Raw genomic sequence first — 14,636 nt, forward strand, 5'->3', positions numbered from 1 at the left:
GGAGGGGGCCAGGTATAGGACTGTGGACAAGTAGGCTTAGAGCCAAGACCATAGGGAGATGGGACCATAGGGTGCACTGCCACTGGTGCATAAGCTTCCCTCCCTGTTTTTGGGCTCCAGCAGTGTTTTGTAACCTCCTACCTGGATCCCAAAGCTCTCACAAAAGCATTTTTGTCCAGGGATGCCTTTCATATATTTTTCTGTGGAGGGACATGGGCTGGGTACCTCCAATTCATTCCACTGTGTTGCTGACATTATTCCTCTTTATTTTTAAAATATTAAACATATTCTGTAACAGACTGAGACTTCATGCAATTCAAATTAAGTTTTACTGTATTAAATAACACTCTGGGGGAGAAAGGTAGAAAAATATTCAGAAGGGATATGCCAGGCTATAAATTTACCATTTTAGTAGACAATGTAATAAATAAACATGATGGATTATAAACTGAGTATAAAAGCAATAATTATAAGGAAGCTACTGTAAAAGCTGCATAGTTAGTATGAAACTCAGTCTTATCAGCATTCTATTTAACTGCCAAAAAGGAGAAATTTAAAATAAAATGGTATAATACTGTTAAATCTTTTCTTCCTGAGGAAATTAGTTTTCAGAAATAAGCTTAAAGGGGTGACCGGGTGGCTCAGTTCGTTAAGCATCTGCCTTCAGTGCAGATCATGATCCCAGGGTCCTGGGATCAAACCTCATGTTAGTCTCCTTGCTCAGCGGGGGGCCTGCTTATCCCTCTCCCTCTGCCTGCTGCTCCCCCTGCTTGTGCTCTCTCTCTCTGTAAAATAAATAAATAAAATAAAAAAAAAAAAAAAGAAAGACGCTTAAAAAATTCTATTTGGTGCTAAAGTTTTTTTTTTATCATATATGTAAGTCATATTTAAAAAAAGTAAAGAATCTGTCATAAAGTGTATGAATTCTGAAAATGTTAACAGAAAATCGAAAAGAATAACTTACTTTATTTCAAGTTGTTTTATTTTATTTTCTGCTGTCTTAAGTCTTAGTTGAAGATCATCTTTTGAACGCTCTGCAACCAGACATCTTTGGTGCATTTCTTCTAGTTTTCTGTAATCACTTTCATTTACTCTACCTTCATGGTAAATCTGCAAAAGAAGATTATATGTATATTACCTTACAGAAGAAAACTGTCTTAAGAAATTACACAGTTTATCAATGATAAATAAAAACCCATAATCATGTGTTCATCTGTTCCCATTGTTACACAGTAAGACATATCAGTAACTTTGGTTATTTCATATTTAAAAAATGTTGAAAACTGACACAAAAATTATTTATTTTTTGAAAGTATTCATGCTCACTGCAAACTAGTTTTAATATGTTATTTTTAAAATTATTTATTTTATCCTTTCTTTTATTAATGTAATGTGTCATGTTGATTGATTTGCAAATACTGAACCACCCTAACAACCCAGGAATAAATCTCACTTAATCATGGTGAATGATTTTTTTAATGTATTGCTGGATTCAGTTTGCTAGTATTTTTATTGAGAATTTTTACATCCATGTTCATCAGGGATAATGGCCTGCAGTTCTATTTAGTAGTGTCTTTGTCTGGTCCGGGTGATGCTGGCCTTATAGAATGAATTTGGAAGGTTTCCTTCCTTTTCTGTTTTTTGGAATAGTTTGAGAAGAATAGGTATTAACTCTTTAACTGTTTGGTAGAATATGTTTGTGAAGCCATTTGGTCCTTGGGATAGTTTTAATATTTTAAAAAGAAATGTAAAATAGCTGAAAGAAAAGAAATATTCTAAATGTCACCAGTTAGAGATAACTGTTTTGATTAAATTGTTTTGAATACCCTTCAAGACAATTCTATATTCAGGCACACCTGGTGGCTCAGTTGGTTAAGTGTCTGCCTTTGGCTCAGGTAATGATCTCGGGATCCTGGGATTGAGCCCTGCTTTGGGCTCTCTGCTCAGAGGCGAGTATGCTCATGCATGTTTCCTCTTTCAAATAAATAAATAAAATCTTAAAAAAAAAAGACAATTCTGTATTCTGATATTAAAGAATACAGATATATGCTATGATGCAATAAACAGAACTATCTGAAAGTGATTCTATAATCTTACTCTGGATTAACTAGACCATAATCTAACTGAAATGGGGCTGCCTCTTTTCCCAACAGGAGTGGGTGTACCCAAGCTCAGCTTCTTATAAGACAGGCTTCCTACCACAACACAGGGGCTGTAACACCCTGAGAACCGTAAAGTTTCCAGGTGCTAAGCAGCTCACATTTCAGACAAATTCTACCCATAGCTACCCTCTAAATCCAGACTGCCTGGCCAAGCAACCTGTATCTTCTCCCACTGAAAAGACTGCTTTGTCACTCCTGCTCTATAAAAAGGTTGAATATCAGCAAGTTAATGTCCCACTACTAAAATACAGACGTGTGTATATATATAGATATATCTATGTCTATATATATATATATATCAGTACTTTGACTTTAGCACACTTGTCTGGGACAGTGGGATAGAATTAGGGACCTGTGCCTTTTCTTTACCTGTTGTCTTTAGTCTTGTTTTACATTTCCTCAATTAAGCCTATTCCTTAATCTATGCCATGTGATTTAAAAAATTTATCACAGCCATGATGTACAGTAGGTAGCAATCTAAATGGGATCGATCCCTATTCCATAATAGTAATTCAGAAGGAATCAACCTCACAGGAGACTGGTGACCATAAATGTCCTACCTGGAACATGACATATATACTTCTGCTATATGCTGCTTTTGTAAGTGACTCTTTTACTATCTGATGTCATGATCTTTTTATGTCACTAATACAGATATGTCACATGCTTTTTATACTATGTAGTTTTCTTTGAACATCAAATCTGGCTCTACCATTTACTACTTGTTAGCATGGGTAAGTTACTTAACCTCTACGAGTTCCTAATGCAGCACTTAAAACACAGTATATGCTGCATCAAGTTTCATTTCCCTTTTTTCCCAAGGCATTTTAAAAGAGTGGGATATTTACTGATGATAAAAAAAATATTTAAATAAGAAATAAAATTTTAAACTATAGACTTTTCACATTATTTTTTCTCAAATATCACTGGGGTAATACTTTCCTACTTAAGAAATAAAAATCTACACATTTAAAAGGTTAAAATCAGAGTAATATTCTAATTTTCTGGTTATATATACTTGTTTTTATAGATGGCTTACACCCAATAAAGGTTGGCATTAAATTTAAAAACAGAAGGGAGACCAAGTAAAATTTACTATTGGGATGAAGTTTAAACAAGGAATATAGCTACTTCATAAAATTTATACCTTTAAGTAAAAAGTACACATACTATGGCCACTCTTACAAAGAAATGTATTCAGGCAATACTAATATTTAAGTGTTGATTGTGAATATATTCCAAATAAAAACACTCACTTACACTGTAGGGGTTGCTAATAGACAGTGTGATGAAAGTGGAGAGTAATAGTGAGCATTTGCAGCTGAGTTTTAGGTAGGTTTTTTTTTTTTTTTTTACCTTTTCTAGTTCTCCTTCCACTGCTTTTTTCTCCCTAATGGCTCGTTCAATTTGGCCTTGTTTTTCAGCACACTCCTATAAATTCAATTCATATTGGAAATAAATATATTTGTAAAATCTTAAGAAAAAATGGATACATAAAATAATTTGTTCATAACAAGAATACCACACTTACCCTATCAATACAGCAGGACCATATTGATTATTAAGCAAAAACAAAAACAAAAAACTTCCATCTTCAAAGAGCTACCTATCTCAGGAGTTCTAAGTAAACATTCTAAATTAGTGACAGAGGTTGAGGGATTCTAGAGAGAAAAAAATGAGACCCTTTTCTCATATGTTTTATTCATATACTCTTATGACGTATTTTAAAAAGGAACACAGAAGAGGACAGCGACACCACACCCTGCGGATAACCTGTGGCCTAAAAGGCACACAGGTATATAAATAAATTCTAAAACTTTTTTTTTTTTTTTTTGCAAAACTTATAAAGAGCCAAGGGGTGCCTGGGTGGCTCAGTTGGTAAGCATCTGACTCTTGATTTCGGCTCAGGTCATGATCTCAGCATTGTGAGATCAAATCCCGCACTGGGCTCTGTGCTCAGTGGGGAGTCTGCTCAAGATTCTACTTCTCCCTCTCCCTCTGCCCTTCTCCTGCTCTGCCCTCTGTTCACATGTTCTCTCAAAAAAAAAGAAAAAAGAGCCAATGGACACAGTAAAAATTTTATTAGCATGATTATAAAACATTTCTGCTCCAAAGGCTTTAATCGGTAAAACTGAGCAAGCATATCAATCAGTTGATAAAATTTAGTATTTTGCAAATGAGAGTAAAACTGAAAACAATCATTTATAATGACTGGTTCCTCATAGCTATTTGTTTTTATCTATTTATTTTCGATAATGGCTGTGATTATTTTCTATTAATTGTATATTATGCTTTGGAGGAACCTCCTTACTGGCAGTACACTACTGATACTCAATTATCTTTAGCATAACTCTATTTTACAGAAGTACTGTATATCAATGTTTTTAAATTTTATTTTTTTTGTTTTATTTTCTTTAAAAAATATTTTATTTACTTGACAGAGAGAGAGAGCAAGAGAGGGGACATAAGCAGGGGGAGTGGGAGAGGGAGAAGCAGGCTTCCTGCCAAGCAGGGAGCCCAATGCGGGGCTCGATCCCAGGACCCTGGGATCATGACCTGAGCCGAAGGCAGACGCTTAATGACTGAGCCACCCAGGCGCCCCTCAATGTTTTTAAATTTTAAAATGAGCTTCTAAATTGTGACCCCAAATGAATTCTGATTATACTGAAGACCCTTAACCCTATGTCACTAATCAGATGATTGATCTAAATTTATTATCTTTCATTAAGGCAGAATTGTTAGTGTACAAGAAATGAAACTTTAATGTGCCATAATATGTTCATACAGTAAATTGCTAATCTATGAAAAGGTGGTTTTATGGTGTGAAATTTGGGATTTCTCCTATGTTCATAACTCATCTTATGTGATTGTTAACAGACTATTTTTAGAGCAGTTTTAGGTTAACAGCAACTTGACAAGTTAGAGATTTCCACTATACTTCTTGTCCCCATATGTGCAGAGCCCTCCCCCATTTTCAACATCCCTCACTGTAGTGGTATATTTATTAATACTGATGAACCTACACTGACACAACATTATCACTCAAAGTCCATAGTTTACATTAGAGTTCACTCTTGGTGCTGTATATTTTATGGGTGTGGACAAACTTACAATGACACGTACCCACCATTATAGTACCATACAGAGTAGTTTCACTGTTCTAAAAATCCTCTGTGCTTCATCTATGCTTATTCATCCCTCTCTCCTCCTAAACTCCTGATAACGTCTTTTTACTGTCTTCATAGTTTTGCCTTTCCCAGACTGTCAGTTAGAGTCAAACAGGATGTAGCCTTTTCAGACTAGCTTCTTTCACTTAATAATACACATTTTAGTTTCCCCCATGTCTTCTCATGGCTTGATAGCTCATTTCTTTTTAGTGCTGAATAATACTCCATTGTCTGGATGTACCAGTTTATTTGTCCATTTGCCTAACTAAAGGACATCTTGGTTGCTTCCAAGTTTTGGCAACTGTGAACAAAGCTGCTATAAACATCCATGTTCAGGTTTTTGTGTGGATATAAGTTTTCAACTCCTTTGGCTAAATACGGAAGAATGCAATTGTTGGACCATATGGTAAGAATATTTTAGTTTTGTAAGAAACCATCACACTGCCTTCAAAAGTGGCTATACCATTTTGCATTCCCACCAATGAATGAATTGAGAATTCCTGTTGCTCCACATCTTTCCCAGAGTTTGGTGGTGTCAGCGTTCTTAATTTTGGCCATTGTAATAGGTGTATCTGGTACATATTTGGCATAATGAGTAGCAGCTCATTGTTTTAGTTTGCACTTCCCTGGTGAAATATGATGTGTAGCATCTTTTCATAATCTTATATGCCATCTCTATATCTTCTTTGGTGGGGTGTCTGTTAAGATCTTTGGTCCACTTTTTTTTTTTTATTATGTTCAGCGTAGCCACTGGTTCATTAGTTGCATAGAACACCCAGTGCTCATCACAACGTGTGCCCACTTTTTATTTTTTTTAAAGATTTTATTTATTTGACAGAGAGAGAGAGAGAGAGAGAGACAAGGAGAGAGGGAATACAGAAGGGGGTTGGTGGGGAGCCCGATGCAGGGCTCGATCCCAGGACCCTCAGACCATGACCTGAGCCGAAGGCAGATGCTTAACAACTGAGCCACCCAGGTACCCCATGTGCCCACTTTTTAATTGAGTTGTTTTCTTATTGTTGAGTTTTAAGAGTTCTTCATATATTTTGGATAACAGTCCTTTATCTGCTATGCCTTTTGCAAATATTTTCTCCCTGTCTGTGGCTTGAATTTTCATTCTCTTGACAGTGTCTTTCACAGAGAAAATTTTCATTTTAATTCAGTCCAACTTATCAATTGTTTCATGGGTCATGCCTTTGATGTTATACCCAAAAATTCACTGCCAAACCCAAGATCATTCAGATTTTCTTCTATTTATCTTCTAGGAATTTTATAGTTTTGTGTTTTACATTTAGGTCTGTGACCATTTTGAATTAATTTTTGTGGAGGGTGTAAGGTCTGTGTCTATATTCATTCTTTTACATGTGAATGTCTAATTGTCCTAGTACGATTTGCTAAAAAGACTGTCTTTGAACCACTGTATTGCCTTTGCATCTTTGTCAATGATCAGCTGACTGCATTTAAGTGGGACTATATTTTATTCCATTCTAGATTCTGTATTTTATTCCATTGATCTATTTGTCTATTTTTTCACCAATATCACACTAGCTTATTATAGCTTTATAGTAATTCTTGAAATCTGGTAGTGTCAGTCCTCTGATTTTGTTCTTCTCCTTCAATACTGTGTTGGCTATTTTTGGGTCTTTTGTCTCTCCAGATAAGTTTTATTTATTTAAAAATTATTTTTTGAATTTTTATTTAAATTACAATTAGCAACAGAGAGTGCAATATTGGTTTCAGGAGAATTCAGTGATTCATCACTTATATTCAACACCTAGTGCTCAACATAACAAGCGCCTTCCTTTTTTTTTTTAATTTTATTATGTTATGTTAGTCACCATACATCATTAGTTTTTTTTAATAATTTTTTATTGTTATGTTAATCACCATACATTACATCATTAGTTTTTGATGTAGTGTTCCATGATTCATTGTTTGTGCATAACACCCAGTGCTCCATGCAGTACGTGCCCTCCTTAATACCCATCACTGGGCTAACTAATCCCCCCTCCCCCCTCTCCTCTAAAACCCTGTTTGTTTCTCAGAGTCCATAGTCTCTCATGGTTCATCTCTCCCTCCAATTCCCACCCCCCCCTCATTTTTTTCCCTTCCTTCTCCTAGTGTCCTCCAGGCTATTCCTTATGTTCCACAAATAAGTGAAACCATGTGATAATTGACTTTCTCTGCTTATTTCACTTAACAAAATCTCCCCAGTCCCATCCATATTGATGTAAAAGTTGGGTATTCATCCTTTCTGATGGCTGAGTAATATTCCATTGTATATATGGACCACGTCTTCTTTATCCATTCATCTGTTGAAGGGCATCTCGGCTCTTTCCACAGTTTGGCTATTGCAGACATTGCTGCTATGAACATTGGGGTGCATATGGCCCTTCTTTTCATTACATCTGTGTCTTTGGGGTAAATACCCAGGAGTGCAATTGCTGGGTCATAGGGTAGCTCTATTTTTAAATTTTTGAGGAACCTCCACACTGGTTTTCAAAGTGGCTGTACCAACTTGCATTCCCACCAACAGTGTAAGAGGGTTCCCCTTTCCCCACAACCTCTCTAACATTTGTTGTTTCTTTCCCTGTCCATTTTTGCCATTCTAACTGGTGTAAGGTGGTATCTCAATGTGGTTTTGATTTGAATTTCCCTGAAGGCTAATGATGATAAACATTTTTTCATGTGTCTGTTAGCCATTTGTATGTCTTCTTCAGAGAAGTGTCTTTTCATATCTTCTGCCCACTTTTTGACTTGATTATTTGTTTTGGGTGTTGAGTTTGAGAAATTCTTTATAGATCTTGGATACCAGCCCTTTATCTGTACTGTCATTTGCAAATATCTTCTCCCATTCTGTGGCTTGCCTCTTAGTTTTGTTGACTGTTTCCTTTGCTGTAACAAGCACCTTCCTTAATACCCAACACCCATTTAGCCCATCCTTCACCCACTTCCCTCCATTGGCCCTCAGTTTGTTCTTTATTGTTTTTTTTTTTTTCCAAGATTTTATTTGAGAAAGAGAGAGAGTGCACATGTGCACATGAGCAGGGGAGGGGGAGGCTGAGGGAGAAGCAGACTCCCTTGCTGAGTAGGGAGCTGAAGCAGGGAGCCCGACCTGGGACTCAATATCAGGACCTTGGAATCATGACCTGAGCCGAAGGCAGACGCTTAACCAACTAAGCCACCCAGGTGCCCTGTTCTCTATTGTTAAGAGTCTCTTATGGTTTGTTTTCCTCTCTCTCTCTTTCTCCCCTTGTCATATGTTCATTTGTTTTGTTTCCTAAATTCCACATAGGAGTGAGATCATACGTATTTGTCTTTCTCTGACTGACTTATTTTGCTTAGTATAATACACTCTAGCTTCATCCACATTGTTGCAAATGGCAAGATTTCATTCTTTTTGATGGCTGAGTAATATTCCCATATATAAAACACCTCTTCTTTATCCATTCATCAGTCAATGGACATTTGAGCTCTCTCCATAGTTTGGCTATTGTTGATAATGCTGCTATAAACATTGAGATGTATGTACCCCTTCAAATCTGTATTTTTCTATCCTTTGGGTAAATATCTAGTAGTGTAACTGCTGGATCATATTACAGTCCTATTTTTAACGTTCTGAGGAACCTCCACACTGTTTTCCACAGCAGCTACACGAGTTTGCATTCCCACCAACAATGCAAGAGTGTTCTTTCTCTGCATCCTCACCAACACTTGTTGTTTCCTGTGCTATAATTTTAGCCATTCTGACAGGTGTGAGGTGGTATCTCATTGTGGTTTTGATTTGTATTTCCCTGATAATGAGTGATGCTGAGCATCTTTTCATATGTCTGTTGGCCATCGGGATGTCTTCTTTGGAAAAGTGTCTATTCATGTATTCTGCCCATTTCTTAACTGGATTATTTGTTTTTTGGGTTTTGAGTTTGGTAAGTTCTTTACAGATTTTGGATACTAACCCTTTTCTCCAGATAAACTTTAGAATCAGTTTGTCAATATCCACAAAATAACTTGCTGGGATTTTGACTGGGATTGTACTCAATCTATAGATCAGGCTGGGAAGAACTGACATTTTGACTTTGAGTCTTCCTATCCATGAACATGGGTTATCTCTTCATTTATTTACTTCTTCTTTGATATCTTCCATCAGAGCTCTCCTCATATAGATTTTGTTAGATATATAACTTAGTAATTTTTTTATGTACTAAGGTAAATGGCAAAATGTTCTTAATTTAAAATTCCATTTGCTCATTGCTGGTATATGGGAAAACACTTGACTTTTGTATATTATCCCTGTATCCTGCAACCTTGTTATGCTGTAATTGCTTTTTTGTTCCACAGTTTTTTTGTTCTTTTTTTGGTTTGTTTTCTACATAGACAATCATGTCATCTGCAAACAAATTTCTTCCTTCCCAATCTGTACAACTTTTATTTCCTTTTTTAGTCAAATTGCATTAGCTAGTACTTCCAGTTTGATGTTGTAAAGCAGTGGTGAGAGGGCACATGATTGCCTTGTTCCTGATCTTTTTGGTTTCACAGCTGTAGGCTTTTTGTAGATGTTCTTTATCAAGTTGAGGAAGTTCCCCTCTGTTTCTAGTTACTTGGAGTTTTTATCATGAATGGGGGTTGGATTTTGTCAAATGCTTTTTCTGCAGCTATTGATATGATTCCCATATGATTTTTAATGTAGATATTAATAACCATGTTGGATCACACTTCTGAATCTGGTGAATGACATAAAAAGAAAGGTACATGATAAATACCCTATGCATCTCTGTCCACCCAATCCACCATTTCATTGATAAAATGAGGACTGAAAGAGTATTGGGTTAACCTCAAAGTTAAAATAAGACAGAAAAGTTGAAACCTTTAGAGAGAAATATATTAATTCTATTAAAAATTCACTGTAATGCTAAAACAAACATTTAAAATTACTATTATTAAAAAGCTTTCATGGATATTTGCTATTAATCACCACCAATACTCCTACCTTTTGGGAAAGATATGACCAAATGATACTAAATATTTTTTCAAGTATTCATGGAGTATTTTCAAAATCATATCCTATAGTCTACCATAAAGAAAATCATAACAAATATTAAGAATCAATATAATATAGATTATAATCTGTGGCATCTATTTAACTGGATTAGAAAACAATAATAAAAAGATATCTAAATACCTACAAACATGGAGATTCAAAATTAAAAAAAAAATTTTTTTTAAATTCACTGATACAAAAAAGATCATAAGGAACTTTTCATTTAACTTGTATAAAATTAATAACCAATCTTCTTACTCATTTGCTGTAGATTAACAGCAATCTCTGCTAGTTGGCAGAACTAAAACTTTGAGTATTCTTTTTTTTTTGCTTTTTAATTTTTTTTATTTTATTATGTTAGTCACCATACAGTATGTCATTAGTTTTTGATGTAGTGTTCCATGACTCATTGTTTGCATATAACACCCAGTACTCCATGCAATACGTGCCCTCCTTAATACCCATCACCGGGCAAACCCATCCCCCCACCCCCCTCCCCTCTAAAGCCTCAGTTTGTTTCTCAGACTCCATAGTCTCTCATGGCTTGTCTCCCCTTCTGACTTCCTCCCCTTCATTTCTCCCTTCCTTCTCCTAATGTCCTCCATTCCTTATGTTCCACAAATAAGTGAAACCATATGATAAATGACTTTCCCTGTTTGACTTATTTCACTTAGCATAATTTCCTCCAGTCCCATCCATGTTGATGTGAAAGTTGGGTATTCATCCTTGCTGATGGCTGAGTAATATTCTATTGTATATATGGACCACATCTTCTTTAGCCAATCGTCGTCTCAAGGATTGGAAGAATAAAAGTTGTTAAAATGTCTATGCTGCCCAGAGCAATCTTTACCTTCAATGCCATTCTGATCAAAATTCCAATGGCATTTTTCAAAGTGCTGGAACAAACAATCCTAAAATTTGTATGGAATCAGAAAAGACCCTGAATCACCAAGGAAATGTTAGAAAAGAAAAACAAAGCTGGGGGCATCACATTGCCTGATTTCAAGCTGTATTACAAAGCTGTGATCACCAAGACAGCATGGTACTGGCACAAAAACAGACACATAGACCAATAGAACAGAATAGAGAGTCCAGATATGGACCCTCAACTCTATGGTCAAATAATCTTTGACAAAGTAGGAAAAAAATGCAATGGAAAAAAGACAGTCTCTTCAATAAATGGTGCTGGGAAAATTGGACAGCTATATACAAAAGAATGAAACTCGACCATTCTCTTACACCATACACAAAGATAAACTCAAAATGGATGAAAGACCTCAATGTGAGACAGGAATCCATCAAAATCCAGTAACCTCTTCAACAACAGCCACAGCAACTTCTTTCAAGACACGTCCCCAAAGGCAAGCGAAACAAAAGCGAAAATGAACTTTTGGGACTTAAGATAAAAAGCTTCTGCACAGCAAAGGAAACAGTCAATAAACCAAAGAGGCAACCCATGGAATGAGAGAAGATTTTTGCAAATAACATTACAGACAAAGGGCTGATATCCAAGATCTATAAAGAACTTCTTAAATTCAACACCCAAAAAACCTTGAGTATTTTTTTAAGGATTTTATTTATTCATTCGAGACACAGAGATACAGAGAGAGAGACAGAGAGAGAGAGAGAAAGAGAGAGCACGAGCAGGGGGAGAGGCAGAGGGAGAAGCAGGCTCCCCGCTGAGCCAGGAGACAGACATGGGGCTCGATCCCAGGACCCTGGGATCATGACCTGAGCCGAAGGCATATGCTTAACCATCTGAGCCACCCAGGCGCCCCAACCTTGATTATTTTTAAAAGAAACTGTACCCTGTAGGAGAAAATAAAAGCTGTGCTGCTTTCCAAAGGGAGATGTGTGGCTAGACTGGCTCGGGTCTTTTCTTAAACCTATCAAAAAATCTGCACACTAACCTAAAACAAATTTTTCTCCTTCCTACAAGCGTAACTTAGTTTTGGGTTAGCTAAAGTATGCTTAACTTCTCTCCTTGACTTCGGTACTTAAGAATATAAATCAATAGCCAATGTCAGGTTATTATGTCTCAAACCACAGTCTGAGTTTTTGAGTTACCTGAGAAAATCTGCTCTTTAAAGTAATCAAATGTGTCTTCCTTCAGACATATTTCTCAATGCCTAATATTTAAAACACTTTTCAATTAATCAGCACAGTTTTCCCCATGGAATCAATATGACATCAGACAATATTTAATATCTTTAGAAAAATCCACTTAGCTATGGATTACAATTGTTTTACTATAAATCATAAGAAATACCTTTTTGTAATAAACTGAAATAAAAATTTTTGCTCTAAAGTGAGTTTATGTAACTCTGGTTGTGGTTGTTAAGCGTCACTATTTTAAAAATCTCTGCAGATCTTTTTTTTTTTTTTTATATTTTATTTATTTATTCATGAAAGACAGAGAGAGAGAGAGAGAGGCAGAGGGAGAAGCAGGCTCCCAAGGAGCAGGGAGCCCGATGCGGGACTCGATCCCAGGACCCTGGGATCATGACCTGAGCCGAAGGCAGACGCTTAACCATCTGAGCCACCCAGGCGCCCAAAAATCTCTGCAGATCTTATCCAACACGCATTCCTTTGGGAAAAGAGAAAGAAATAGTGTTCTTGTCCTTTCAGAGTTTATAAGCCATTAAATGATGCTGGACTGGGGTAGGACCTTCTTCTACGCTGCGAATCTGCTGAGAGCTAAATCAGTCCATGTAAGAGAACAAGCACAAGAGCAAGGTGATAGAAGAGGAAGCAAAACTGAAAAACAACAAATAATTAGACATGACTAATTGGCCACATGGCATCCCATTAATTTTACTTAATGTTCCTTCACCCTTAAAACAGATGACATTAAACAAACAAAAAGTAACAATTTCTTGTTCTATTACTCTCAGGATCTATACACAAAGACAAAAGTCTCATCATGTACATTACAGAGTTTGTAGAATGTGGAACATGTGCTCCTTTTTCAGAGTTGTTTAAATACCAGTCAGTAAATATTTATTAAAGAACATACTGTGAAAACACTGTGCTAGGCAATGGGGAAAATAAAAGGAGGCTTAAGACTCTTCTGTTTTGAGGTATTTACAATCTAATTGGAAAGATAAGATTTTAATGAAGAAAGAGGAAGGGAGAGGGTAGGAGGGAGAGGAGACAGAGAGAACTAACATAATGTAACATATTTATTACAAGACATTATTCATTGCTAAGTTTTGTAGTAAAGATTAAAAGTGATATAGAGATTCAGAAAATATTAGAGTTTGTGAAGTTGAAAATATCTTCCCAATCTCTGAAGATTCTTGTACTTTTATTCCCCTGTAAGCAAGGCTATTAAATTCCATTTCATCAAATCTTGTTAAATTTACACATTTAATTTCACCTCTAGACACACAAGTACTCTTTTCCTTTCTCCTCTTTGCTTACTTATACTTCAGTACTCATTTTTTTGGGGAAGCTTGTCTTTCTTCTTTCCCACTGTCATATATATGTTCTCTTTCTCCCTCATCTCCCAGATGAACCTGGCATATGGTAGCAGTTGCAGATGGGTGCTTCAATAGCACCCTGTGTGTTCTTTGTCAAAAAAAGTAATTGTAGTAAAATGTGATAAATGCCATCCATCTTTCTTGCTAGACCATAAGTTCCAAGATTGCAGGTAACATGTTTATTTTGATTTTTACTCTTCTCTAAGCATCTAGCATAATTCTTATGCTTACTTATTAAGTATCTTCTGAATGGACAAGGATGCCCATTACAAGATACATTAACATGCATCCTGGACTTTAAAATAATCAATATTCAGAAGAAAATATCAATATAGTGTTCTAACATACCATTTGAAGGGCTGACAGTTCTTCTACTAGTCGAGAAATCTGTACATTACACTGTTTTCTTGTGCTTGCAACCTGTAAATTAAGACATTTATAAATTGTTTAGGTTCTCAAAAAATGATTAATACCCAATAAAAATATTTAGGATAATAATTTTGATAAAAAATAAAATTATAACTCTTAGGTCATAAAAAACAAGCACTTTTTCATGTGTCTGTTGGCTATTTGGATGTCTTCTTTGGAAAAATGTCTGTTCATGTTTTCTGCCCATTTCTTGATTGGATTATTTGTTCTTCGGGTGTTGAGTTTGATGTTCTTTATAGATTTTGTATACTAGCCCTTTATCTGATATTTCATTTGCAAATATCTTTTCCCATTCTGTCGGTTGTCTTTTGGTTTTGTTGATTGTTCCCTTTGCTGTGCACAAGCTTTTTATCTTGAT

General features: G+C 35.9%; 1 protein-coding gene across 11 annotated transcripts in view; it reads right to left on the reverse strand.

Moving 5' to 3' along the window:
- Window positions 1-14,636, reverse strand: part of SCLT1 (sodium channel and clathrin linker 1) — a 183,836-nt gene that overhangs the window by 60,604 nt on the left and 108,596 nt on the right. For 8 of the 11 annotated variants that reach the window (XR_003208832.2, XR_003208834.2, XM_073892263.1 and 5 more), the window contains 3 exons: window positions 14,198-14,269; window positions 3,519-3,593; window positions 965-1,110 (listed from right to left, as the gene is read on the reverse strand). Coding sequence is in view for 9 of the 11 variants with exons in the window: in XM_073892263.1 (XP_073748364.1) it covers window positions 965-1,110; window positions 3,519-3,593; window positions 14,198-14,269 (293 nt within the window). In the remaining 2 variants the exon portion in view is untranslated. The remainder of the gene's footprint in view (window positions 1-964; window positions 1,111-3,518; window positions 3,594-14,197; window positions 14,270-14,636) is intronic. The other 3 variants (XM_073892264.1, XM_025874180.2, XM_073892265.1) reach the window with 3 other exon arrangements.

This window comes from Callorhinus ursinus, unplaced genomic scaffold (assembly GCF_003265705.2).
Source record: "Callorhinus ursinus isolate GAN/ISIS: 27379988/994484 unplaced genomic scaffold, GSC_fseal_2.0 scaffold4, whole genome shotgun sequence".
Lineage (NCBI taxonomy): Eukaryota > Metazoa > Chordata > Mammalia > Carnivora > Otariidae > Callorhinus > Callorhinus ursinus.